The 23,594-nt window shown below is 45.2% G+C and overlaps 2 protein-coding genes across 3 annotated transcripts in view; both read right to left on the reverse strand.

Moving 5' to 3' along the window:
* Positions 1-694: 694 nt before the first annotated feature.
* CRTAM (cytotoxic and regulatory T cell molecule) lies at positions 695-11,473 on the reverse strand. 2 transcript variants are annotated; one of them, XM_065040551.1, is made up of 14 exons: positions 10,879-11,473; positions 8,073-8,219; positions 6,578-6,730; positions 6,236-6,367; positions 4,503-4,670; positions 3,882-3,953; positions 3,636-3,701; positions 3,428-3,493; positions 3,182-3,247; positions 2,856-2,963; positions 2,267-2,365; positions 1,752-1,898; positions 1,304-1,387; positions 695-848 (listed from the first exon to the last, which is right to left on the reverse strand). In XM_065040551.1, exons 1-14 carry the CDS (start codon positions 10,925-10,927, stop codon positions 718-720), a joined length of 1,488 nt encoding a protein of 495 aa, XP_064896623.1. In that variant the 5' UTR covers positions 10,928-11,473; the 3' UTR covers positions 695-717. The 2 variants fall into 2 exon arrangements, with proteins under 2 accessions (XP_064896623.1, XP_064896624.1); XM_065040552.1 differs by lacking the exons at positions 3,182-3,247; positions 3,428-3,493 and having other exon boundaries at positions 10,879-11,472.
* A 1,159-nt stretch (positions 11,474-12,632) lies between these two features.
* Positions 12,633-23,594, reverse strand: part of UBASH3B (ubiquitin associated and SH3 domain containing B) — a 60,636-nt gene continuing 49,674 nt past the window's right edge. Inside the window, exons 9-14 of the mRNA XM_065040550.1 lie at positions 23,330-23,452; positions 21,317-21,409; positions 20,920-21,064; positions 18,612-18,718; positions 17,962-18,071; positions 12,633-17,432 (exon numbers count right to left, since the gene is read on the reverse strand). Of these exons, the coding sequence (XP_064896622.1) occupies positions 17,295-17,432; positions 17,962-18,071; positions 18,612-18,718; positions 20,920-21,064; positions 21,317-21,409; positions 23,330-23,452 (716 nt within the window). The 3' untranslated portion in view covers positions 12,633-17,294. The remainder of the gene's footprint in view (positions 17,433-17,961; positions 18,072-18,611; positions 18,719-20,919; positions 21,065-21,316; positions 21,410-23,329; positions 23,453-23,594) is intronic.

Below are 23,594 nucleotides of genomic sequence, written 5' to 3' on the forward strand. Positions count from 1 at the left end.
CTCTGCAGACATAATGCCTTGGTGACCCTCTTAGCGAGCAGGCGACTCTGTCCCTGTATTTGGGGAGTCCCATGGGTGACACTGCCCTTCCTCTTGATCCTTGCCAGCCCCTTGCCTCAGTGACCCCCCTGGAAGCTCATGCGATGTGGGAGACTGTGCAATTATAGCACCCAAATGTTTTGCTCTCAGAGCCCCTTGCACACTGGCCCTGATGCAGACAGCGATATTATTGTGCAGGTGAGAAACTCAGGCTGAAGGCCCAGCAACAGGGACAACCTTTGTTTTCCTGCTTCGTTAAACCTGCTCGTCAGTGTGAGATAACACCAGCCCCAGCTGCTCTGCAGCTCCCAGGGCTTCCTGCTCAGTCCCACCCTGTATTACAGAGGAGGTGGCTGAAGCATCACACAAATATCTCCATGTCCTCCAGCTCTCGGGGCTAATTGCATCTTCCTCTGCTGGCAGGACCTGAGCTGGGATCGATGAGCTCTGTTTCTGGCAGTGGCTAATTAAATCCTCTGAGGATTACAGGTAAATCAGTCTGTTCATTGCTAAGAGGTTTGGAGGAGCACTGGTCCCACTGTTTGGGGAAAGCAGCTCAAGCTGTGCTTTGGATTGAGGGCAGCTGTTTGTACTTGTGCTCCTTGAAATCATGTTGATGTCTGAATGCTGTAACACAAATATCAGGAAACAGTGGTGTTTCTGCACATCTCGCCATCCCTATACATTCGTTTCCCTTCCACATCCAAACAGTTTCTCACTTATTGCAATGTTTGTGTCTCTCGGATTCTTCTGCATTGTTTCTGCATATCCATCCGTTACATATTGCATGTTGGACTTCTGATTGACAACTGAAAGATAAACACACATTTATTACTGGTTTTGTAAAGGGAGGGGTACCTGCATGGTTTAAATATTGTTGGTGGTGAAATGGGGCAAGAGCCGTTCAGGACAGTTTAACAATAGTAGCGTTCCTGGTATATACCATGCATATTGTTTTAAATAATGTTTCAGCAGATTATATTTAGAAACTAGATAAACCCATTGTGATTATCCAGTCCAACCTATCAGATAAAAAGCAATGATTTTCATTTCTGCATCACTCTTGCTGCAGCTGTAATATCTGTGGTGGACCTTTGGTTATGAACGGTTTGGGTTTAAAATATTCAGGTTTAAAACATGCAATTTGCAAATATCTCTGCAGGGTGAGATTGACTGCAATCTGCCCTGGCTGTGGTCAGCAGCAATGGTCTAACAGGAATCAGGGTCTAACAGGAACCAGTTTATGTTGGCTAAAGCTTCTTACCGTGTCCGTTCTTCTCATGGCCTGGACTGTCTTCATTAGATTTGGACTTAAAACTCTCCACTGTCTGGTCTGAAACATCATTTTCTGCGCAGAAAACAAATGTAATTAAGATGATTGATTTTTGCCATGACTCTTCCCCACAAAAATCCCGAGAGACCAGTCATAAAATGGGGGTTCAATCATCCTCATCATCCAAGAGAGATGCTTAAAATAATAATTTCTTTGGCTCTCGTGGCACCTCGTGTCAGCTGAAGCATGACCCGAGGCTCAGTTATAGGGACTCTGCAAACAGTTCTTTGCAACAAGTCGCAGCTGCTGTCTATGGGAGAAGGACATTTAATTGGTGGCTGGAGGAGCCGTGTCTTGTCTCCGCTCAACAGGCTCCCCACTTCTCCAGCCCCTCCGAACAAAGCAGCACCAGCAGTTGCTGGACGCGGCCACCACTCACCTCTCTTCCACACCCCGTGAGCTCTCTTCAGCTTCCTCATAAAGAGCAGGACAATGATGAGCAGCACGAAAATCAGAGCAGCCACCAGGATGGGCAGCAGGAGATTATTCTCCTTCGTTTCCATACCTTCAGGCTGCACGTTTTGCTCTGTAAAAAAGGCAGGTATATGGTTGTGTTGTTAAATAGCTTCCTGTGTGTCTCTGGTAATTAGGACAAAATGATAGATCCTGGACCAGGCCAGATGAACACGGTGGGAGTGCAGAAGTCACCTTATTTGACTTAATTTTAGGCTGAGGTAAAATTTTTTCTACTTATATCAGCAAGAAAAGCTGTTGGAAATTGGTAGACTTGTGCCCTAGCACAACAAACAGTAACATTTAGCACTTTTTCTAGATGCTAAAAATGGTAATGGTAATTACCCACGTAATTACCATTACGAGGTCAGAGAGAACCAGCTTGCTGTAGGAAAGCTTGTTGCGTGTTTGGAAACTATCACTGAACTCATGAGTTCGTACCGAAGGTGATGGTGGAAATCACAGTTACATTTTCAGTTGGTGCTGTGTCTGGCGTGGAAATCTCTTCTGTGACGTTGCCATTGAACGACGTTTCAGCCCCTGGAGGAATGGAAATGAGAATGTAGCACTTCTAAACAAATATAAACAAAGAGTTGCTGTATTTCTAAGCCAGCTGATTGATTCTTTTCCCCACAGGGCTTGTCACACTAAGCAGGCACCTTTGCCCACCTGGGTGGGTTTTGGCCAACCCATTTGGGCAGTGGAGCTCTTCGTTCTTCTGCTGGCAACAGTTCCTCAGCTCCGAACCTGCAGCCTGCTCCGTGCACAGAGAATTGTTGTTGCACAGTGCCATCTAGTGCAACCGTCCAGGGAAACCCAGCCTGGCGCACACCCACCTGCTGCTATGGCTGATGTTCTGCATCTAACAGGTTCTGTCTGCTTTCATGGTTGTAAAACTGAAGGCTCCCCGCCCAAGAAAGAAGTGCTGGTTTTTATGCTACATGCGGGTTAGTGATGCAGAATGTAATGCTGTTCTCGGTAGCACTTCTGTCCTGGTTTGGTAAATTCATGTAACTAAGACCGAACTTACAAGTAGATGTGACATCGGGTTGGAGGTTTTGCTGGGTTGGTGTTGAGGCGGAGCTGCTAACTACTGGATCTTCTGGTACTGTAGAAGGGATGGTTAGTTGCTCAGATCCTAAAGGAAAACCCCCCAAACCCAAGATAAATATCAGAAGAGACACTTTGCCATGGAACTGATCCATGAAAAATGAAAGCTGCTCTGGTATGCTGTTTGGGTTGCTCTGTCTGATCTGTGGTTAGACTTATAGTCCCACCTTCCTGCTTCAGCTTTCCTGTCCTCTGAACGTATTTAATGCTATGAAAAGAGGAGAAAAATGAAAGCGAAACCCTTACCATTATGTTGTGGGTAGCTTGGAGCAGACGCTGTGCTGCTGTTCAGATCCGACTCTGCTGCAGTCACTGGGGAAGAAAACCAAAGTGGTTGTGAAGCCTGAGCAAAATGTCCCTCGGTGCTGATGGCAACTGCTCTTTTGCAGCCCTAGTTCTACATAAAGATGCTGCACGGTATTTTCTGTGACAGATACTGTGTTTATCTGCCTTGCGCATTAGTTAAGAAAAGGCCAAGCAGTTAATACGTACCTGGAGATTGCTCATTCTCCGTTGCGTGTGTATTGACTGCACCTGGTGCAAGATCTGTATTTGTCACTGAAAAAACCCAACAACAATACAACTTTCAGAACACTTTATAAGCATTTGTTGAATCAAGCAATCTAAGGAAGAACTTTCCTGTCCTCTGAACGTATTTAATGCTATAAAAAGAGGAGAAAAATGAAAGCGAAACCCTTACCATTATGTTGTGGGTAGCTTGGAGCAGACACTGTGCTGCTGTTCAGATCCGACTCTGCTGCAGTCACTGGGGAAGAAAACCAAAGCGGTTGTGAAGCCTGAGCAAAATGTCCCTCGGTGCTGATGGCAACTGCTCTTTTGCAGCCCTAGTTCTACGTAAAGATGCTGCACGATATCATCTGTGATAGATACTGTGTTTATCTGCCTTGCGCATTAGTTAAGAAAAGGCCAAGCAGTTAATATGTACCTGGAGATTGCTCATTCTCAGTTGCGTGTGTATTGACCTCTAGCGCAGCTGGTGCAGGATCTGTATTTGTCACTGAAAAAACCCAACAGGACAACTTTATAAGCATTATAATACACTTTATAAGCATTTGTTGAATGTAAGGAAGAACAAGGTAAGAAGAATGAAAGTGATCCTAAAGATGAGTAAATGCGCAGAAGGCAAATTCTAAGAATTATTAGAAAAGCAGCTTCAGTGTTAATTTACATTTACACCCTGCTAGCTTCCCAGCTGGATGTGTCTAACACACAGAAGACGTGGAGAGCTCACTGCTTTTTAGGAACATGAACTTTGAATTATATTTAAAGCTTTAGGGCAAACATACCTGAATTCTAGAAGCAGCACTGGGGAACTGACCAGTCTGGGCTGCTGTGACTTAATATTTAATGAATTTTAAGGTAGTTTAGAAGCATAAAAAAAGCCCCTAAATATTAGCTCGGAGTTCTTCTTGTGCCCCAGGTGGCCCTCTCATTTAAAAACAGATCCTACACACACAGCAGTAGCCTATGGGCTTCAGCTTTGCATCACTTCCCCCACTTCAGAGAGGTAAACCGGGATAGTCTCAGCTCAAGGAGCCTGCAGTACCAGTCCTAGGGATGTCCTCAAAGTGGAAAGATGCCATCAGCTCCTCTTTCAGTGCTTGGTGGCGAACGATGCAGCTGGCGGTTGAACCGGGCCCATAGGCGAGGACTGTCAGCCTGCTGGTTGTGGTCCATTTCTTCCCATCCGCTTCTAACTTGTGCTTAGTGTCACCTAGACACCCGTTGCAAGAAAACATTTAAGTGCTTTCTAGTCAAGAGCAATTTAATGAAAAACCTTCCAGGCGCTATCTGCATTACTGGGCTCTGCTAAAGCAGCGCGTGATTACTGCGCACAAGTGGTTCATTGTGTAAATGGATTACACGGGAAGCGAAGGCAGCAAGGTCATGTTTTCTTCCTTGGCGGCTGTTTAAGTGCAGATGTCGCTGCATCTCCTGCGCTCACCCCAAAGCCTCCGCTCTGTTTCACGACTCGTGTGGGGAAATTGCCCTGCAGAACTGTGGCGAAATGGCCACTTTTGGTCCTCACTGAACAGAATAAATTGCTTTTCTATGTGCCACAGCTATGCAAGGACCTGCTATCTGCAGCATGACCGAGATTGAGAAAAGTTCCAGTTCTGCTATGCGGTAATCCAAGGGCATTGATTTTGTGTCTTAATAACTGTGGATTTGTTATCCAGAATGTAAAAAGAAGTCGTTAAATTTGTATTGCTGTGCAGTATTTATGATTGTAATAAATAAGCATTGGTGTAACTCTGTTAAATTTTGTACAAGTCAGTGCGGGTTTGACTCTTCCCTTTTTGCAGTGGGCTGAAGTTAACCAAAGATTAATTGCCTTGCCATAATGAATTAGAGAGAGCCATGTAACTTGTCTGATGTAGTTCCTGGTCCTCTAGGTAATACTGACTTCTAATCATTTATATGAAATGGAAAAATAAAGGTGTATTTCATGCGGCAGAGACATCTTTGAATAGCGTTGGTGGAGAGGAAGGTTTTTCAGATGTTTAAATTAAATGCCCAAGGTGGCACAATAATCTCTACTGTCTGTAATGCAGCAGCTCTCTGGAAACAAACTGTATTCTCTTGATCTGTTACCCTTTGTAACACCTTTATTTCTTAAAGAAAAGAAATTCCTTGTTTCCAAATTAGCCTTTACAGATAACTTGCCATATCACAGAGACCACTCTGGGTATTTTTCTCAGACTTTGATATGGGTGTACATTTCCTGTGTAATGGGCTACAGTTAGAGCTGATAAACTAGTTATCATTAGAACATGGTCTTCAAAGGAGCTATTTATATAGTACACAAATTAAGCTGAGCTACGTGGTGGCTCTGAGCATGTTAACAAGAGGGAAAGGCTGGTGTGTGCCCGAGCTGCTCAGCAAAGCTGAGCAAAATCTACCGCTTACAACAAGAAAATAGTTATAATGGATTTGCTAACTGACTTTATATTTGGGCTTTGAAAATTGTGCTGCCGGTTTTGGTTTCATTTTATTTCAGTGGAATTTTGCTCCAGACTCTCAAGAGATTCTGGTGCCAAGTGGCTGTTCTGTGCTGAATGTGAGCAAAGCAGATCAGCCTTTCTCTTGCATAAACACTGAATTCAACGCTGACTTTTCTCCAAACTGGCACCACGGGGGCTGAGCTGTACGGAATGAGCAGTGATAGTCCCAGCAGATGCGTTACACAAGGTGTTTCACCCTCCAGTATTTTTAAACATACCCGAGGCTGATAAGGAGAAATTGTTAGTAATCAGTCCCCGATCCTTTCACACTTACCGGGGAGCTCTATGCCATTGTCCAACAGCCAGGTGACCTGGGGCTGTGGTTTACACCCATGGGTATAGCAAGACAGCGTAATGCTGCTTTCTGTGTCTCGGGATACTTCCAGTACTGGATTAGAAGGAGCAGCTGCAGCAAGAAGATTTAGAATCAGTTACAGTACATTTTTCCACTAATTTTTATGAATGGCTGCATACATAGCGTTGTTCTGGGGGACTGAGCTAAAACCGGGATTACGGTGTGTTAAGCACCATGCAGTTGTATGCAAAAATGCATCTCTGGAGTTGAGGAGCTGGCTTTGTTCTGCTCCTCTGGAGCAAAGCAGGTGAGGGAACTTACCTAATACCTCAACAGTCTTGTTCTTGCTTTTGAATGGGGTGCCATAGTAGAAGCACTTATAGACGCCTGCATCGTGCACGGTTACGTTAGACAGTTGGATGGATAATTCCTCCTTTGAATAATGGATAAGTTTGTACCTCCGATCTCTTAAAGCTGTAAGGAAAATAAAACCCAGCACGCTATGTGTCTTGGTGCATAAAAGGAAGACAGATAATCAAAGCAGTAATGAACGAGGATAGTTGTCTTTATTGCATTTTTAAAATTCATCAACAGCTGATGTAAGGGAGCAGTTCTAGCAGAAAGCATTGCCAGCTGGTGCTGCGCTAGCACAGAGACAGCAGTAAACTGAAGAAAAGGGGAAACATGCTGCCAGTGCGGAAAATTAGATGTTTTTTCTCGCTTTTATTATCAGGGGCTCTTATTCCTGTGTGAGGATTTGATATGTGGTCAGAACAGCAATATGACCTTTGAATACCAAGCATAGATGCATGAACTGAGGAGCTTTACTTTCCCCATTCCCCAAGCCTTTATCTGGCCTTGAAAAAACAACTTCCCCTCTTTGGCTGTATTTTGTGATATATGAATGAACGCTATGGTCAGCCCACACCTCTTTATTACCTGCTTATTAATTGGCTGTTTTGCTTCCCCTATCCTTGCCAAATCACCTTGGTTTTAATGAGCCCGCCTCCTAGGATATCTGGATATCTGTACTGTGCTGCGCAGTCCCCTTTCTCTCTCTATACTTTTAAATCTGCGCTTCATTCCTCTTGCTGGGTGACCCATCAGAGTAATCGGGGTCAGGCCAGTGAGTCACGGGGACTTTTCCCACAATCGCAGCACAGAAAGTGCAGCTTTTCTGCCCTTAAATTGAACCGAAACTGGGGATGTGTATCAGTCACGAGGGAGAAAAAGACCTCCAAAACTAGTTGTGTTTTTTTCTTAGGTACCCAATGTTATTGGAATAAATCCCAGTCAGTGTTATCATTAAAGCCTGAAGGCTTTAACAAGAAGGGATGCTGACTAGGTACTGTACAAATGGGGAGTCCTCATCTTGCAGAGCTGTTGAATTCAGACCAAAAGGAGGGGAGATAAGGACAGATAGATGTGAGGTATAGGGAGTAGAAGCGAATATAATAAGTGTAACTTTGGCTTTGTCAGCACATATTAGAAACCACTGCTTGTCGAATTCCCCGATGAGCAGAAGAGCACCCAGGGCTTTCAGGCACGTCCTCTCCCATCTCACTTGTAAGGCAGGAGTGGGTTTTTGTGCTAGTCTCTTGGTGCCGGTGGTAACTATGGTTTATCGGTAAAAGCTCTAGTGCCAGACCACTCTTGTGGGGGGTTCCATTTCATCAGCTTCCTGCAGCAAGGGGCTGAGTGTGAAACCATCTCGAGCGGTTGGGTAGGAGCTGAGTCAGCCTGGCCATGGAAAGCCCACCCCGGAGTGACCCTCCAGCCCCCCGTGGAAAGTGTTGCCTTCAGTTTTCACACTTACCCCGGTGGGTGTCCAGGAAAATGCTAAAATCGTGAGGGTTTAACCACTGCCGGGCAGAACTGCCATCACTGCTGAGGGTGCAGCGCAGATTTAGGTCTTCACCTTCCTTCAGAGTTATGGTTTCACTGCCAGCTCCTGGAAAATCCCCTGCCAGAGGTGAGGGGGAAAAACCATGTATTAAAATGTGACAAAAATGTTTCACACAGAGTAATATGTCAGCTTTCCCTTTTTTTTTTTCCATGGGTGTAAAGGTTTTCTTACATTGGGAAACTTGCCGATACGATTGTACTGATATCAATAAATCACAGTCATTAGATAGGTCACCACAGCTGCTGGGTAAGACTTGTACCAGGGGTCTGTGATCTTCATCTGCCAGCACAACCAGATTTAGTTATTGAATGTTATTCCACACAAGCCATTGAATAATTGATAGGAGACCCTTTTATGTATATGTATATGTATATGTATATGTAACCCTGTATGTTAATACAAACAGGAATTTTCCTTATTCCATGTTCCCTTCTGGAGCTGTTGGACCTGCTCGAGCAGTGAATGATTAGCCCCTTGCAAAATGAGGCTTTTTTACTCAAAAAGCGTAATACTGTGACTGCTTTGAACCGACTTTGAAACTTCTTTCATAGGCAAGATCTGCAAACCCAGCCTGGCACAGCTTCCTGAAATGAAATGTCATTCTGTGTCTTTCTATCTCATTTTACAGGCAGTAAAGTGTGTTTTTTTCTCTCCAGACATTCTAAGATACATAATACACTTTGTGAAAATACTTTATGCCCTAGAATGAATTGTTTTCTCCGTAAAAAGCATGTGCTGCAGAAATTACTAAGAGCAGTGCCTGGGTCAGAGTTCAGTAAATAGGCAGTGAGAGGGGTTTATTTTCATTTCTGTTTTGTGTGGGTTGATTTTATTTTCTAGGTAGCTGTGTGCTGCAGGTTCCTGCTACACACACGACCATTTCAGTTTGGGGAAATGAATCTGCCCGGCTTCGGGAAAGCTTTTCATTTTCATCAAAGATATTTAAACATCTATCAGAAATGCAGCTCGTGCCATGTGGGGGTTGTTTGCCACGGAGCGGTAGCAAAAGGAAAACCTTGCACCGGTTCTGCTTGTGAAACCCTGTGTCGGGGGGGGGCAGAGAGGGCCTTGCTGTGGTTTTCCCCAGGGCCCTTCTGCGTTGTTTTCAGTGACAGTTTCCTGTCGCCAACAGCAGCGCGGGGGCTTTCAGGTCGCTCCTTTTGAGGCGAGAGCAGCAAGACCGAACCAGAAAAAGGGGGAGGTGTTGCTTGCTTTTCTAAACCAGCAAGCAGCAGCCCCCAGAACGGAGCATAAACAGAATTTCCGTGAGCGACCGTGGCTGCATTCAGACCATGACTCACAGGTCAAGTTTCCTTCCATGCACAGGGGCTGGTTTGACGGGTCTTCAAACCACTGTAGCCCACCACGGTACAGTCGTGGTGACATGGGACACGCTCCAGTCCCAGCTCTAGAGGATAGTGATTCTTGTACCCTGTGGATCCCAGGTGCCCTGGGTACCTGGAAAGATTAGTCCAGCATCAAGTACAGCGATATATCCACCTTCTTGCAAGACAGGGCAGCAATTTCATACTAGAAATTGCAGGATGCAACCGAGCAGAATGCCTCTGGTTGCTCTAATTTGAGCCTTTAGAAAGCACACAGAGCTTATTGCAGTGATACGTGCTCAATACATAATTTCAGAGTTATCTTTAAAACTGGAGCCTATAGAGAAATCGTATTTAATGGGTTATTTTTGACCTGTGGCTGCTGAACCTGTGAGTGGGAGCCTGAATTAATTCTGGTGGCCAAGCGCAGGTAGCAGTTGTCAGCAGGCACGAATTCTTCATGCGTTAGTCTGGCAATATTGGGGGAAGAGGGGTTGTGCACTGAAACAGAGTGGAAGCTGCTGATTTGGAGCACGTCTGCTGTTCAGCTAGGATATAACTGACAGCTTCTTCTGTTAAACACAAGCAATGGTAATAAAATATCCTAAGCAAGCAGTATTACAGAATGCTTTGTCGCTGTTTAGATTGGATGGGTCCGATGTTAACAATACCTTTGTGTACAAGAGTATTACCAAAGCGTCAGCAATAGCACTGCTGTGTTTTCTGCTCCAGCATTGAAGAAAGGAGAGTGACTGTTCTTCAATGAGAACCAAACTCGTGCCTGCGTTCCTCCCGCAAAGGTCAGGAGTGAAGCCTGAGATGCGGATCGCTGGCTCCGTGCTTTCCTTGCTTAAGTCTTTCCCTATTTGAAATGGTCGAATGTGAACCTCGTATACTCTCCCGTGTATGAAGGAGAGGGGATTAGCAAAGTAGGTATAAGCTGCATCCTCTAGTAGGAGTAAGGAGGCTGAGCATTTAAAGCGCTTTTCATTTTTGAAGTCCTTTGCAAGAGGTTTCTAAATTACTCTGGCTTCTTATATTAGCATCTTTTTACACAATATGTGACCAGAAGCATACACAGACATCCTAGCCATGACAGCAAGCAGCAATCTGCTGTCCAGATTTAAGGGAGAATCTTTCCATTTGCCAATGCTTTGCCATCTCAAGCATGCCAGGAGGTGAACTGATCTCCTGGATGCTGGGTTGAGCAGTCAGCCGGAATTCAGCACCAGCGTGCTTTGGAACTTTGGTGACAATACAGCATTGTCAACAAGAAAACAACAACAGCAAAGCCGCTTCGCATGTTGTGTGCCCCAAAGCTCTGGAAATCGAGTTCTCCAAGCTGACTGCTTGCAAAGGGGACGTGGTATAAAGCAATGTGTATTGCTTACCTTGCATCAGGAACAGAGCCACGACGTGCAGCACCCTGGTGAAAGTCATGCTGCGGTGCGGGCGAGACGGTCTGTGCTGGTTTCCTCTGTCTGCCGCGGCCACGGGGTCCCTTTTCAGCACCGGGGGAGCAGATTTACCGTGACTTCATCACTGCGGGCTCTCTGCCTCCTTTCCCCTCCCTGCCATTCCACTCTCGTGTTTCCTAGGTGTTGGTGGCTGCTGAGAAATCTGTGACCTCACAGGTCCCTAAAATGAAACTGGTGGGTGACAGGAGTGGTGGCGCTTCACCTCGCACCCCCTCCGGCTCTGTCTGCTCAGCATCTGTGCGGGGGTGATGTATATAGAGGGGAAAGCACCTAAAGGTGCAGTGATCCTACAGGTGCACTGTTTAATTCCCCAAGATGGGGGGCACCCTGGAAGGCAGAGATTATTAGGTGAACAGCGCTGTTGTGCAGTAATGGAAGGTTGCTTGAAAACCCAGCTGAATGGTTCAAATCCCTGGAAAAAATAGCCTTGCGTCACTCTGCATCTTATACCTCTGTATGCACGGGAGGTTGGCATTGCTCTGCTTGCAGGGATGCCAGCAAAACAAATAACCAGAGAAATAGAATTAGCTGCGTGTGGTTTGTGGCTCTCCGGGGAATTAACAGCATTGGGGAGGTGGTTGTGAAAGGTTCACTGAGCACCAAAGCATTGAGGAGGTCCCAGGGGACCGACTGGTGGCACAATCTGGGTTTCCCATGTCCTGATTATTTCAGGAGCAGGGCGCAGCAAAGCTTTTCGTGTCTCCTGGGTGCGTGATGTCCAGCAACATCACAAGACTTGTCCGAACCTCTTTCCATGGCGTAGCCATGAGTGCTGATTCCAAAAAGGCTTCAGCAAATCCTCTTCTGGCAGTTTCCTGCAACTGCCCGCCATTCACTGCGAATGACTAACACGGTCAAAATGAGCTGATAAAATAAGAAGTGTGGTGTAAAAACCATGTGTGTTTACAGGGCACAAGTTTGAGTGAATGGGACAAAATGGTTAGTTATAAATACATTACGCATTTCAGTTCCAATTTACTAGAACCTGTTTCCATTAAACCTTCAAGTGCATGGAAGTGCGTCACGCAGTGTATATCTGACTCTAAAAAGCTCTGGCTTTTGTGTTAATCATAATAGGATGGGTTTTACTGGAAAACAGAGCTATAGGCCATGAAGTTTAGCGTCGTTAGTTGGTTCGAAAGGAGCCTTGCTGGCTGATTAAACTACTGCTGGATTAAACGATCCAGATTATGAAAGAAGATATGTGTTGAGAAGGTAAGAAGTGCTTTGGTGTGGTTGTGCTTCCAGTTCCACACATCTAAACTTGACAGTAAAATAATTCTGGGGGAAAAAGCCATCAAGCAATAGAGAGACTGGATGATCTTTTGAGGTCCCTTCCAATCCCTGACATCCTGTGATTCTGTGAAATCACCTGCACCCGACTCAGAGGGAAAACTGTTCCTGTGCAGTAGAAGGAAAACCAGACTTGAGATAGTTTTGTGCCACCTGCTGTCAAATAGATGAACTTCATCTTTTGGTGGAGGGAAGGAAAATGCAACTCAAATTCCCCATTCTTCATGTTTCTGAGGCTGCCACCCCATCCAGGTCCATTGCAGGTCTGTGTCAGAACATTCGCTCCACCAAATCCGAGGTGCTTGAGAGGAGAATTTAAACGGGCATGGGAAGGTGAGGGTGCGCGGCAGCTTCATTAAATCACCTACGAGACGTTTTTGTCCGACTTCCGAGAAATCCATTTAATGTAATAAGCAAATTAAAATGCGGTGGTTGTTTTAACAGTTGTTAGCACTTGAAAATGAGATTAAGACCAACCAATAAATCCCCCCAAAATAAAAAAATACAGATGTCACAGGTAATTACAGCTATTTTTGGCAATACAATTATTGGGATTTTTTTAAACAGCAAACATTTTTCTCAAATAAATACAATCTGCTCACACTAAAAAACATAATAAACAGAACGATACATGTTTGAAATGAAAATAAAACGTATCCATTGATAACATCAAGTTTTAAGAGACGTCCACAGAGAGAAACTTCAGAAAATACGTTTTAATGGGAAGTAATAGAAGGGAACTGGCTGTGTATTTTCTGTTATGTATCACATATGGTGCATGAATAGTCCCCAGGGAACACGTATTTGAGGAAGTGGTGAGAAGTAAGAAGCGGTTCAGAGCGTACGCAGCCAATCACACTTACTGCTTCAGTTTTGTTTCCATTCATTCCCTCATTCACCATTTTAAGCATGTCTGCTCCCACCATCGTTTCGCATGGATTTTAAAGTTCAAATAATGAAAAAAAATTCAAACCCCACAAACTATTAAGGCTTCCCCTCTAAACAATAGTTTGCATGTGGAATTTCAACACGTTTCAAGTTGTGCAGCGCCGCAGATTCATTTGGAGCTGTGGGTTTAAAGGAGGGTTGGTTGACTGCAGCCTAACTCGGCTATTTAGTGTCCTGCTTTTTGAAATGAATATAATCAGATACTAAATATCGTTCTACTTCTGTGTGCGTTTCTCAAATCAGGGCTGGAAGGGCTCAACCCCGCACTGATGAGTCCTCCAAATTCCTCGTTAAAGCAGTGATAAGTGTGGCAGGACCAGGCTTTGTGCATCTTCATCCCCAGCCTGAGGAAACGATGAGAAATCTCCCTCTTTGTTCCCTTAGGCCCTGGCTCAGGATCCGGAGGGTGAAGCAGGAGCTGAGTTTGTCACAGTGCTGTAAAAACCCCCTCCCCATCCTTTTCATCCACGCTCAGGGATGACAGAACCCACATCCCTGAGATATTCCTACCCCGGGGGGCAAAATAATACGCTGGAAAATAGCGCTTTAGCATCCTTTCCACTCTCTTTGTTTTGGAGATTTACCCCTTGTGTTCACTAATGGTAATTCCTGCAGAGTTCTTGTGAACAACCACTGATTTGGCGATGTAAATTATCACTTTCATAATAACACAGACCCTAGAGGCGATCACCTGTTCTACCATCAGCTGACTTCTGCAACTGTTTGGACCGAGTGAAAAGGGAAATAAGTTATAGACTGGATCCTTAGTTTGCATAAAGAAGCAAAGCTCTGTTGACTTGAGTTTTACACTCACAGAGAACCCGGCTGCGTGCTCAGAGGGTCCAAGTATTTGGCTGTAGCTGCTACTGCACTAAATGCATGAAACTTTAGACCTGGCACCTGTACTGATCTGGAAATGGAGCCCCTGCAGTGAAGGGAGATACAGATAGTAGTGATAAGGGTCAACGCTTGATCAAATCAGAACTTCTTCCAATATCCTGGTTTTCAGCTCTGGTGCGGAGCTGCCACCAGCTGCTGCTGCGCTGGAATCTGATTCTGCACATGGATTCTTGTACTTTTCCAGCCCTTTAATCTGCAGTTTATGAAAATATCGGACAAACAACTTACTTGTGGCAGATTTGCAGCTTTTTTGCTCCATTGGGAAGAGAGGGGAAGATCTGGGAACTGCTATTTGCCTTCTGTACCCTCATTAAACTGTTGGGACCTGATGCAGCTCACAGTGAAGGCAAGGAAGAGGCTGGCATACACTTCAGATAGATCAAGTCTAATGTTCTTCTGGGACAAAACACTGAGGTGATATTAAATACACATTAATGAGCAGCAATGGAGTGAAAGTGAAGCAGCAATTGATTGGTATTCTTAACATATCAACTAAAAACTTAAAAGGTACACTTTTTTCCCCCCGAATGAGCCCTATCAACATGATACTACTTAGCACAAAGCCCCTATGAGAAATCAAAATGCTCACGTTCCTGACACTTGAAAAATCTAATTTGAGATAAGATTACAATTGTCAAAATACTTTCCCAAACATCCAAAAAAATATATATATATATTTAAGAAGAGCGTATTTTAACATCTACCTTCTCAAACAGAACACTCTTTCCTATATTACTTACTGTATGCAAAGATCAGCTAGTCCAATATTCAGATTGTACATTCAGGTTTTGTTCCTGCTCTGCTTCATGCTGCTGTCTAAATAAACTCCTTGTAATGTCACTTAACTGCAATAGGACCCGAGTAGCCTCCCATAGGCAATATTTGTTGCCCCAAATTACATCCTGCTGGCCCATAGCATGAAACTAAAAGCAGTTTGGAGACTTACACATGCATTAATAACCAAATTAGTTTTGGTGTGATTGTCATTTATTTGAACTCTTTGAGAATCTGCAGTGAGTAAGCATGGAGGAAAACAAGGCAGAAATGCTCTTCAGAATGTCTGTACACAGCCCAAAATAGTTTAAATTACAGTTAAAAACTAAAGTGACAGCAGTTTAGCTGCACGGGAGCAGTTTCTTCTGTCATCTCATAAGTTATCTCCCTGACTTTTCAGTATACATCCCTGGTATAATAATGCACTTATGAATGGCCTACTGTGTATTACATAGTCATAAATAATGGGCTATCATTATGGAGCGTGACAATGTACATATTGCACAGGACGAGCTCTCTGCTGACTCACAATCTGGACAGAATCTAATGGACTCTACTTGGCAAGCTCAGTAAAACTCAAAGACGAGCTGAACCCCCTTAAGATTTGTGACATGGCAGCTGGGGAGTGTTTTGCCCCGTTGAGGAGGACGGGATTGCAGTTTATCGCTCCTCCTTTGCAGCTCAGTCCTTTCCTGCTGAAGGTTATAAGAAACCTGCACAAAAATCCAGCTTGGCTCTCGCTAGGAATAATAAGCCTTTGTCAAAGTCAGTGGGCATGAACTTCTGTGCCATACAAACATTTCCAGTGAGGACATGAACACTTTCTGCAGGGGAAAACTGGACAGCAGAGGGGTACCTAGGATGCCAGAATTTCCTTCCTGGTACTTCTGAACTTGCCTTTGATGGTTTTTATGTGGATACTTAGACTAGACTTACGGCCCGAATGAAGGAAGGAGTATGCCTAAATCTCTTTCATCCCATTTCAGCACATTTTTAAGTACCTTCTGAAAGCGAGCCTATACTGATAAGACCCATACAAACGTCTGCAGGAAATTTTTGACCCAACGCAGATGACTTAAGATAAAATTAACCTGCTCCGAAGCCACTTTATGCTGTAAACTACCCACTGGGTCACGTTTTGTGTTCTCCTCTAAATCAGCTGGTATTGGCATCTTGCAGGTTGTTGCACTAAGAGGCCACTCCTTGTGATTTCAAAGATTTTAATTACAGATGGCAAACCTTCTCTTCTTCTTCTCTAACCTTGTCCCACTAGATAAACAGCATCTTAACAGGCTCAAGCACGCTGCTCCTAAATTTAACTGCACTGCTTTTCCAGCTCTGCTTTGTCTTTATGACAGATGGCACTTAGGAATTAAGCAAAAAGAAGCCAAGCGTGCAGCAGGGACTGAGTTTCAGCATCTTCTTGATTTCATCGTTACCTCCTGAAGAAAGCTGCTGACTGCAGGACCTCATCAGAGCGGACAGAACAGCTCGCAGGGACAGAAAGCCACCGCTGTGTACATGACCAGCACAAAATCGCGGCATAAAAGTCTTTTCCAAGGTCTTCCGAAGGGAATTTAAATGACACAAACACTTTAGGCTGGGTCTGTGCACAAGGGTGGGTTTCGATAATCTAAATAAAGGAAAGAAACAATGCCGAACTTTCTAAATCCATCAGGTTTCGTTGGAAAAGGCTTGTTTCCTATCCACTCCAAAGAAACCGCTCTCAGGCTTGGTTCACAACATCTTTTGATGTGCAAGCTTCATCTGTAACTGATGAGGAATTACAGCTTTTCTTCTGACGTGGCTCAGTGTCTATCGGTCTCTGCATTCTCGGTGTGGCCAACACAACCCCTGCCACGGTGCCGAAATAAAGGAGAGGAATAATCTGCTGCTGCCTGCACAGGCAACGCTGGACTCTCATTTCCAGCTGGTGGTGGTTTCCTTTATAGAAGCTGCCGAGAATTTGGGGGTTGTGAGTGATGGGGGTGTCAGCACGTGGTCCTGAATAAGCCTGCTGATGCTTTGCAAAAATAGTAGTGGAAAAAAATAACCCAGCATCCTGAATGCTTGACTTCTACACAGTGCTAGTTGTTTCTAATGTGGTGCAAAAGGCAGTGAGAGCTACTGGCGTTACCAGAGGTGGGAACATCTACCTGAGCTACTGACTAAACAGAGCTTCAACCTGCATTTTAATAGTTTTTTCCTTGAAATCACTCCCTTTTGTATTGGCCTAGTTGTACATGAGACGTTTCGCGTGACTGTGGCTGGGTGAGAGATATGCTAGAACAGCTGTTTGTGTCATCCACTGAACATCTTATGACTATTTTTCCACTGTCAATAAACACAAGAAAGAAAGGACATTGTCCAAAGCTTGGAAAGGCCATGGGTTTTCCTCGCTCGTGTAGCTTTGCCTATTCTTGTAGTAAGGTTTCTCTCCAGTTAAAGCCTCCAGTTGGTCCGTGTGTGAGAGGGAGGATGGGGGGGTCTGTGAGCTGCCAAACGCCCGTGTCTCCCAGTTCTTCGCACGAGCAAAACCCCAAATACGGAATCTGTGTGGAGAGAGATGGAAATAAAGGCAATGAGCAGCGTACACGGAGGGAGCTCCTCGATCCTGCTGTGCTCCTGGAACATTTCACTCTTCTCTCTCTCCCCCTCTTCCCCAAAGCCCATTTTCAGAAATGATTGTAGGAGTAAAGCAACAAAGGCGGGAGGCTCCGTGATAATTTTCAGCCCTTTTCTCCAACTCTTTATAGTGAAATGAGGAGGGGAAGTGTTGTAGCGCCCTGTGAAGTGTGGTTAGGGTGTTTTCGGCACTGGAGGGCACTGTGGGAGTCTCTGTAAGTATCTACAGGCAGAAAGCAGAGTCGGTAGGTAGGCATCTGATCCCATGCTCTCCGTGACAGAAGCCACACGTTAACGTAAGCCTCTCAAACCAATCTGCTTCACTCTCACGCCTTCGAAGCTCAATAACGGGCAAAACAATCAGACAGGAGGAACAAAGCGTCCTCTCCCTGGTTAAGCAGATTGCAGGTTTCTATTCTGTAAAACCAGCGAGCTTTACTCCTCACTGGTAATTACCTTTCGGACCATCTGTACAAAGTCCTTGGAGTTCTGCGGCGAGAGCCCTTGGAGCTGGCAGGTACAGGCCTCCAGGGAGGACGCGTGTGCCACGATCAGGATGTTGTTTCCTGAAATGAACCAAAATCAAGCGAGAAACGCAGGCTGAGGAGGGAGGTGAAGCCAGCTTTAGGGACTGCTGCCCAGGATCAAGCAGAGCATTCAAAACGGGTTCAGTTTGTCGCATAACAACACGTTAAACTGTGCATATGGGGGGAAAAAGCGTGGTTTAGCAACATATTTAGAGTATTTCCCAATTTTTGGGATAATGGCTAACCCAGTGTTACTGCTTTAAAATGGCTTTCTGAAGAAAAGATGATTTCAGCTGTCTTGTGAAGCAAATACTTCCACCCCCAAATTAATTCTGATTAAAACAAGCACTTTAATTTCAGTCGCTGGTTTCCCACACCAATAGCTTTAGATGTTCATTTCCAGGATGCTTTACAACCAATGTCACACTGTGCCATCGAGGCTTGTGAGCAAAGCATTAAAATAAACAGAATATAGAGACAGAGCAGTGAAATTACATCAGTGAAATGACCAGAACTTTGAGTTTCCAGTGTCGCTGGGAGAGGGGCTGGCTTGTTTTTCACCCCGTCTGTAGCACTTACCTTTGCCTTTACATTCACTGATGATTTCTTTTGTTACTTGGTAGCTTCTACTTATGTATGTATCATAAGATTCGGAAACCACCAGCTTGCTGACAGGAATGTGAGGTCTGCAAGCAGAAAAACAAAGCCGGTAAACTAGGAGAAGTGACGAAGTTTTAAGTGCAAGTTATGATTCATCTGAAAGTATTTGTTCCTTTAACTCTTCCAATTCCCCAAATCCCCAGATGTGTTTCTGGTGTCGGGACCACTATGATTTTTAAACTTCAAAACCGAGATGTCTGCTGTTGCTGCATTAAGATATTTCAGTTAACTGGGACAAATGATAAGTGGAGTGGTTAGTGGAGGCAGCATAAGAAGTGCTGATTACACTTGTGTTAGCTTTGCAACGGCACGTGGCAATAATGATATTGCTTCATGTTTATTTAGTTATGCCTCCTTTGATTAACGCATTTCAGGGCTCACCCGCCCATGTGAAGCTGGTGGCTCTATCAGCTGGAGCAGGTTGATGTGCACGGAGAAGCAGGGGCTGGGAAGCAGAAGGCTGTATTTTCACGCCCCGGCACAAGGAAAGGAGCTGACTTTTCCTCTCCATCTGGTGGCCTGATGTATGCTCAGGAATTGCACTTGCGATGGGTGACACAGAGCACCAGGAGGGCCGTGCCCAAGTCCCCCACATCACCAGCTGACCACACAAAAGCAGGTTTTGTCTTGTGCTGGGAATATTTGTCCCAATGTTCCCAGAAGGCACGTGTTTTCTGACGCAGAGGCTCCTGTGGTCCAGCTGCTCTGCCGAGCATTACCCATATGATACCCTTTCAGGGATAAATATAGCGTACGGACTTCTATTTAGATAGCCTCAGAGTGTTGGAATTTTAGCTGCAGACCAAAAGGATGCAACACAAGGCACTTATTCCACTTGAGGGTTCTTTAACAGACGGGTGCAGCGTGACACCGGCAAACACCGGTGTTTCTGGTGATACCATACACCGCAAAAGCCCAGACACAAAATATTTGTCGCCATGCCCACGTAGGTGGAACTCCCGTGTTTGTACACTGTGTGTGTATTAGAAATGGTTTGGTTTGATCTGAGATTGCTCAGGCTCACGCTAAGACAGAAAGGGATGGGCTCTGCAAGAAATCATCATGATACAGATATTTCCGCAGTCAAATGTGGTGGAGGGCTGGAACCGTGTGACCTTTCTGGAGTTGCCTTCTTTGTGGGAGCTCTTTGAGTCTGGCTTGTATAAATGAATCATAAATTGGAGGGTAGGAAGCCCCAACAGATCGTCTTGTCTATTCTTTGCCACATGACTATTTCTGCTGGGTTTTATTTAGCCTTTCTCTCTGCGGTTTGCAGTCAAAAGCATTTGTGTGTTAGGCTGGAGGGCACCAGGGCTGTGAAGCTTCACTGGGGAGTCGGAGAGCCTTGAACTTCCCTCTGGACTCCGGCTGCAGCCTCGTGGTGTTTTTTGGCGATGATATTGGGAATGCAGAGGGAGCGGCTCTGTCAGGGTCCCTGAAAGCCGAGCCAATAATCGCTGCATTTCCCTTTTCTGCAAAGCGGGAGGAAAGATCAGTGGTGCTTATCCATTTGCCATTCAAATGGCTTTTCACCAGCTTTGTTTGCTTTCACCAACCGTTTTTGTGGCAGATACTGTGAAACGCTGAGGGAGAAACCTGCAATTTTTTCCACTAGAAATATTTCAAATATAACTGCTGAGATGTGATAAATGCTCAGGGTTTAGCTCTTTGATAGAAAACCTCTGAATTTCGACGTCACAGGAGGCCTTGAATTCCTGACAGATGCAAACACGTTCCCCAGGATGCTGCAAAATCTACAATTAAGATCCATCACCTTGCTAATCCTAATAGAGAGACAGACAAGCATTTTCATTTGGGGAGGGGGAAGGCTGGTGTGAATGAGCCCATGATCTGGTTCAGTGTATGAATGTGACGATCAGGGAATTGAGTCTGCCAGACTAGTTCTGTGAGCTGAGCCCCAATCCCTCAGTTTTAGGAGAAGGGTTAAACCAAACATAAATACTTTGACACCTGACAGGTAATGGAAAGAGGAGCTCCCTGATCAGCAATATAGCTGAACCTTGCCAGTAATCGGGGAGATGTGATTTATCATAACCCACTGTCAGCTCACGTTCGACCCAGCAGCCTCGAGCCTTCTCCACATTTATTCTGGGAGCCTCAGCAGCTTTTCCAGTCATTGCTTCAATTTAAAAACTCATCAGGGTGTTACTGTTAAAGTAAAAAGCCAAAAAGCAATCCAAGACCCTCCGTCCCCCCTTCCTGCTACCTGTAGGTTGTATCGACGCTTAGAGTAGCTGCAGCTAAATCCAGGGGGGGTATCCAGGCAGGTAGTGTGTTCCCAGAGACCCACTTGGTCCATTCAAACAAGCCCGGCTCTATTCGGATTTTCAGGTTGTTCTCTTGTTGCATACCTGGAAAAGGGAGCGAGAAAACCAGCTATCAGTGGAAGTGTCTGGTGAGGAAAGCAGCAGGACTGTTCAGCTTTAATACTTCAGTTTGTAAATCAGGTTTTTAATTCTCTCCAGCACATAGTTGATTAACAGTATGTATGGAAGATGAAGTGTTTGATATATGTACTTGGCATAGGATATTCCAAGGAATGTAAACCCCTGTTTCCCAGAAAATGAGGACAACGCAGCTCTTTCTGCCCATTCGGTTCTTACCTTTCAGGATGTTGTGTGCTGTCTGTACACACCGCAGGGACGGGGAGCTGTAGATGTAGTCTACAATGGTATTCGTTTCTAGCAAGGCTTCACCTGCAAGCAAGTTTCAACACCCGTGAATAAAAGCAGACAAATGGCATTTGGGCAGCAATGCAGGGCATCTGCCACCCAGCAAGGAGCACATGCAGTTTGTGTTTTGGGAAATACGTGTGTTTAATTTCAGCAGACACTGTGATATGTGCAGCTGTGGATCCGAGGCGCGTTCTTCTCTGTGTGTTGCTCTACGTCTATCTAGACACTTAACCAGTGTGCAAAGAAACGGCAGCAGCTTTTGCTTTGTTTCTGTTTCTCTTAGATTTGGCCAAACAGCAAACAGTGTGCGGAGAAAAACTGTAGAGAGCTTGAATTTAATTTTGTTTTCGTTTGTAAGCCGTAAATCAGAATGATTCAACTTAACTCAAACCCAACCTAATTCAATTGGCTTGGTTTTTCGCTAGTGTAAATTACCATTTCATTACACAGGTGGGAGATCACTGAAAATGAGATAAGAATCAACTCCATTATTAGGGTTATTAATATTCTTGCAATGCCTAAGGGAACCAAATGAGCACAGGAATCTGCTCAGCGTTGCACAGACTTGTAGTAAGGAAGGGTTGGTTTTTGTTATATTTGAAGAGCCAGGACAAAGAAGTGGGAGCAAGGAGGGGTTATTAACCTCGACTTCGTTATGTTTAATGATGGCTGTAACCGTGTCAAAGCAAATCTATAAATCTCTTGAGAGAAGTGGGGTAATTTAGAAGGAGCGGCACATCCAGCAACCTCCATCATGGGTTTGCTTTCATTGTTCTCGGACTCATTTAATGACACTAGCAATGTGTGCTGTGATTGCTCCCGGATTCGCCTTCTGTCGTGTGCATATTGCCAACCCCGGTGCCATGTGGCCGGGAGTTCTGAGCATCCTGCTGTTGTACAGCGATTTATTTTAGTTTAAAAAGCAAGTATAATTTTAGCTGCCCTAGTTTGAATGTGACCAAGGCAAAGTGCTCTGCAGGATTTCAATTTGAGAAAATGCAAAGTACGGTGCTCTGCAGCTCATGTCTTTGAGGGGCTGGGCTCTCCTAAGCACAATGCTCAATATGTGCTGCTCGGCTATTAAATCATTTTCTCTCTATACACAAATGAATAGGCTCAGGAGCCAGGGACAAGGATGGGGGAGTGGGACAATATGGGAAATAATGTAGACTGTGTTTTTGCCAGATAAACATAAAGCCAGGTGGTTTGATACAAGTATATTAACTGCAGATCAAGATGTAACATCGCCAAAATCAAGGAGACTGAGGGGTGACTCATTCCTGGGGATCAATATGGAAAGGGGGAGTGTCAGGAGGATGGAGCCAGGCTCTTGTGGGTGACAACCAGTGACAGGACAAGGGGCAATGGGTGCAAACTGGAACACAGGAGGTTCCAGTGAAAGAGGAGAAGCAACTTGTTGGGGGTGAGGGTGGCAGAGCCTGGCCCAGGCTGCCCAGGGGGGTTGTGGAGTCTCCTTCTGTGCAGACATTCCAACCCGCCTGGACACCTTCCTGTGTAACCTCATCTGGGTGTTCCTGCTCCATGGGGGGATTGCACTGGATGAGCTTTCCAGGGCCCTTCAACCCCTCACATCCTGGGATTCTGTGATTCTGTGAAAAAGTGTATTTTGCATGTGGTGACTGTAACGCTGCTGCATTCCTCGACAACATTGGTAACAACAGCATCTTCCAGGGTGATAACGCATGCCCTGCGCTCGCCGTGCTAACAGCTCTGATTTCATACTGCGGCCTAGATTCTATGCTTTGTCTTTAATTCCGCTGCAGCAGCTGAAGGAGACAAAGTTTGCTCTGAAACAGAGGGCTGGACACTGAAGGGACTTTGCAAAGGTTCTCGAAACATCTAAATCCTGTTAGTTCAGGGCACCTGAGTCCTATTTTTGTGCTTTCTGTTGCTCAGGCTGTGTGTGGGAGCACAACTCACCCACGAGCCTCGCCTGGGTACAGCCCAGCACGGTGATGGGCGCATCCTTCTCATAATCCCTGAAACCGCCGCTTCTTTGAGGTAAACTGTGAGGCATATTCAGGTTACTACGCATATACCTTCCTGTAAGAGAAAGGTTAGAAGCAGGTGTTGGAATTATTTGATCAGAGAGCATCATGCCTCTTCTTTCTTTCCACCCTCTTCCATCGCAACGTCCGTACCACGCAGGCTCTGCCTAGACCTGTTTGTCGAGGCGTTTTTCCCA

This window comes from Columba livia, chromosome 24 (assembly GCF_036013475.1).
Source record: "Columba livia isolate bColLiv1 breed racing homer chromosome 24, bColLiv1.pat.W.v2, whole genome shotgun sequence".
Classification (NCBI taxonomy): Eukaryota; Metazoa; Chordata; class Aves; order Columbiformes; family Columbidae; genus Columba; species Columba livia.

Bases quoted from the DNA above. Each gene is read 5' to 3' on its own strand.
- CRTAM (XM_065040551.1), bottom strand. From the start codon at position 10,927: ATGACTTTCACCAGGGTGCTGCACGTCGTGGCTCTGTTCCTGATGCAA. The intron at 2,964-3,181 runs GTAAGGGTTTCG...GTTTTCCTTTAG, and splicing joins AAGCTACCCACAACATAATG to GATCTGAGCAACTAACCATC. The intron at 1,899-2,266 runs GTACGAACTCAT...CCTTTTTTACAG, and splicing joins GATTTCCACCATCACCTTCG to AGCAAAACGTGCAGCCTGAA.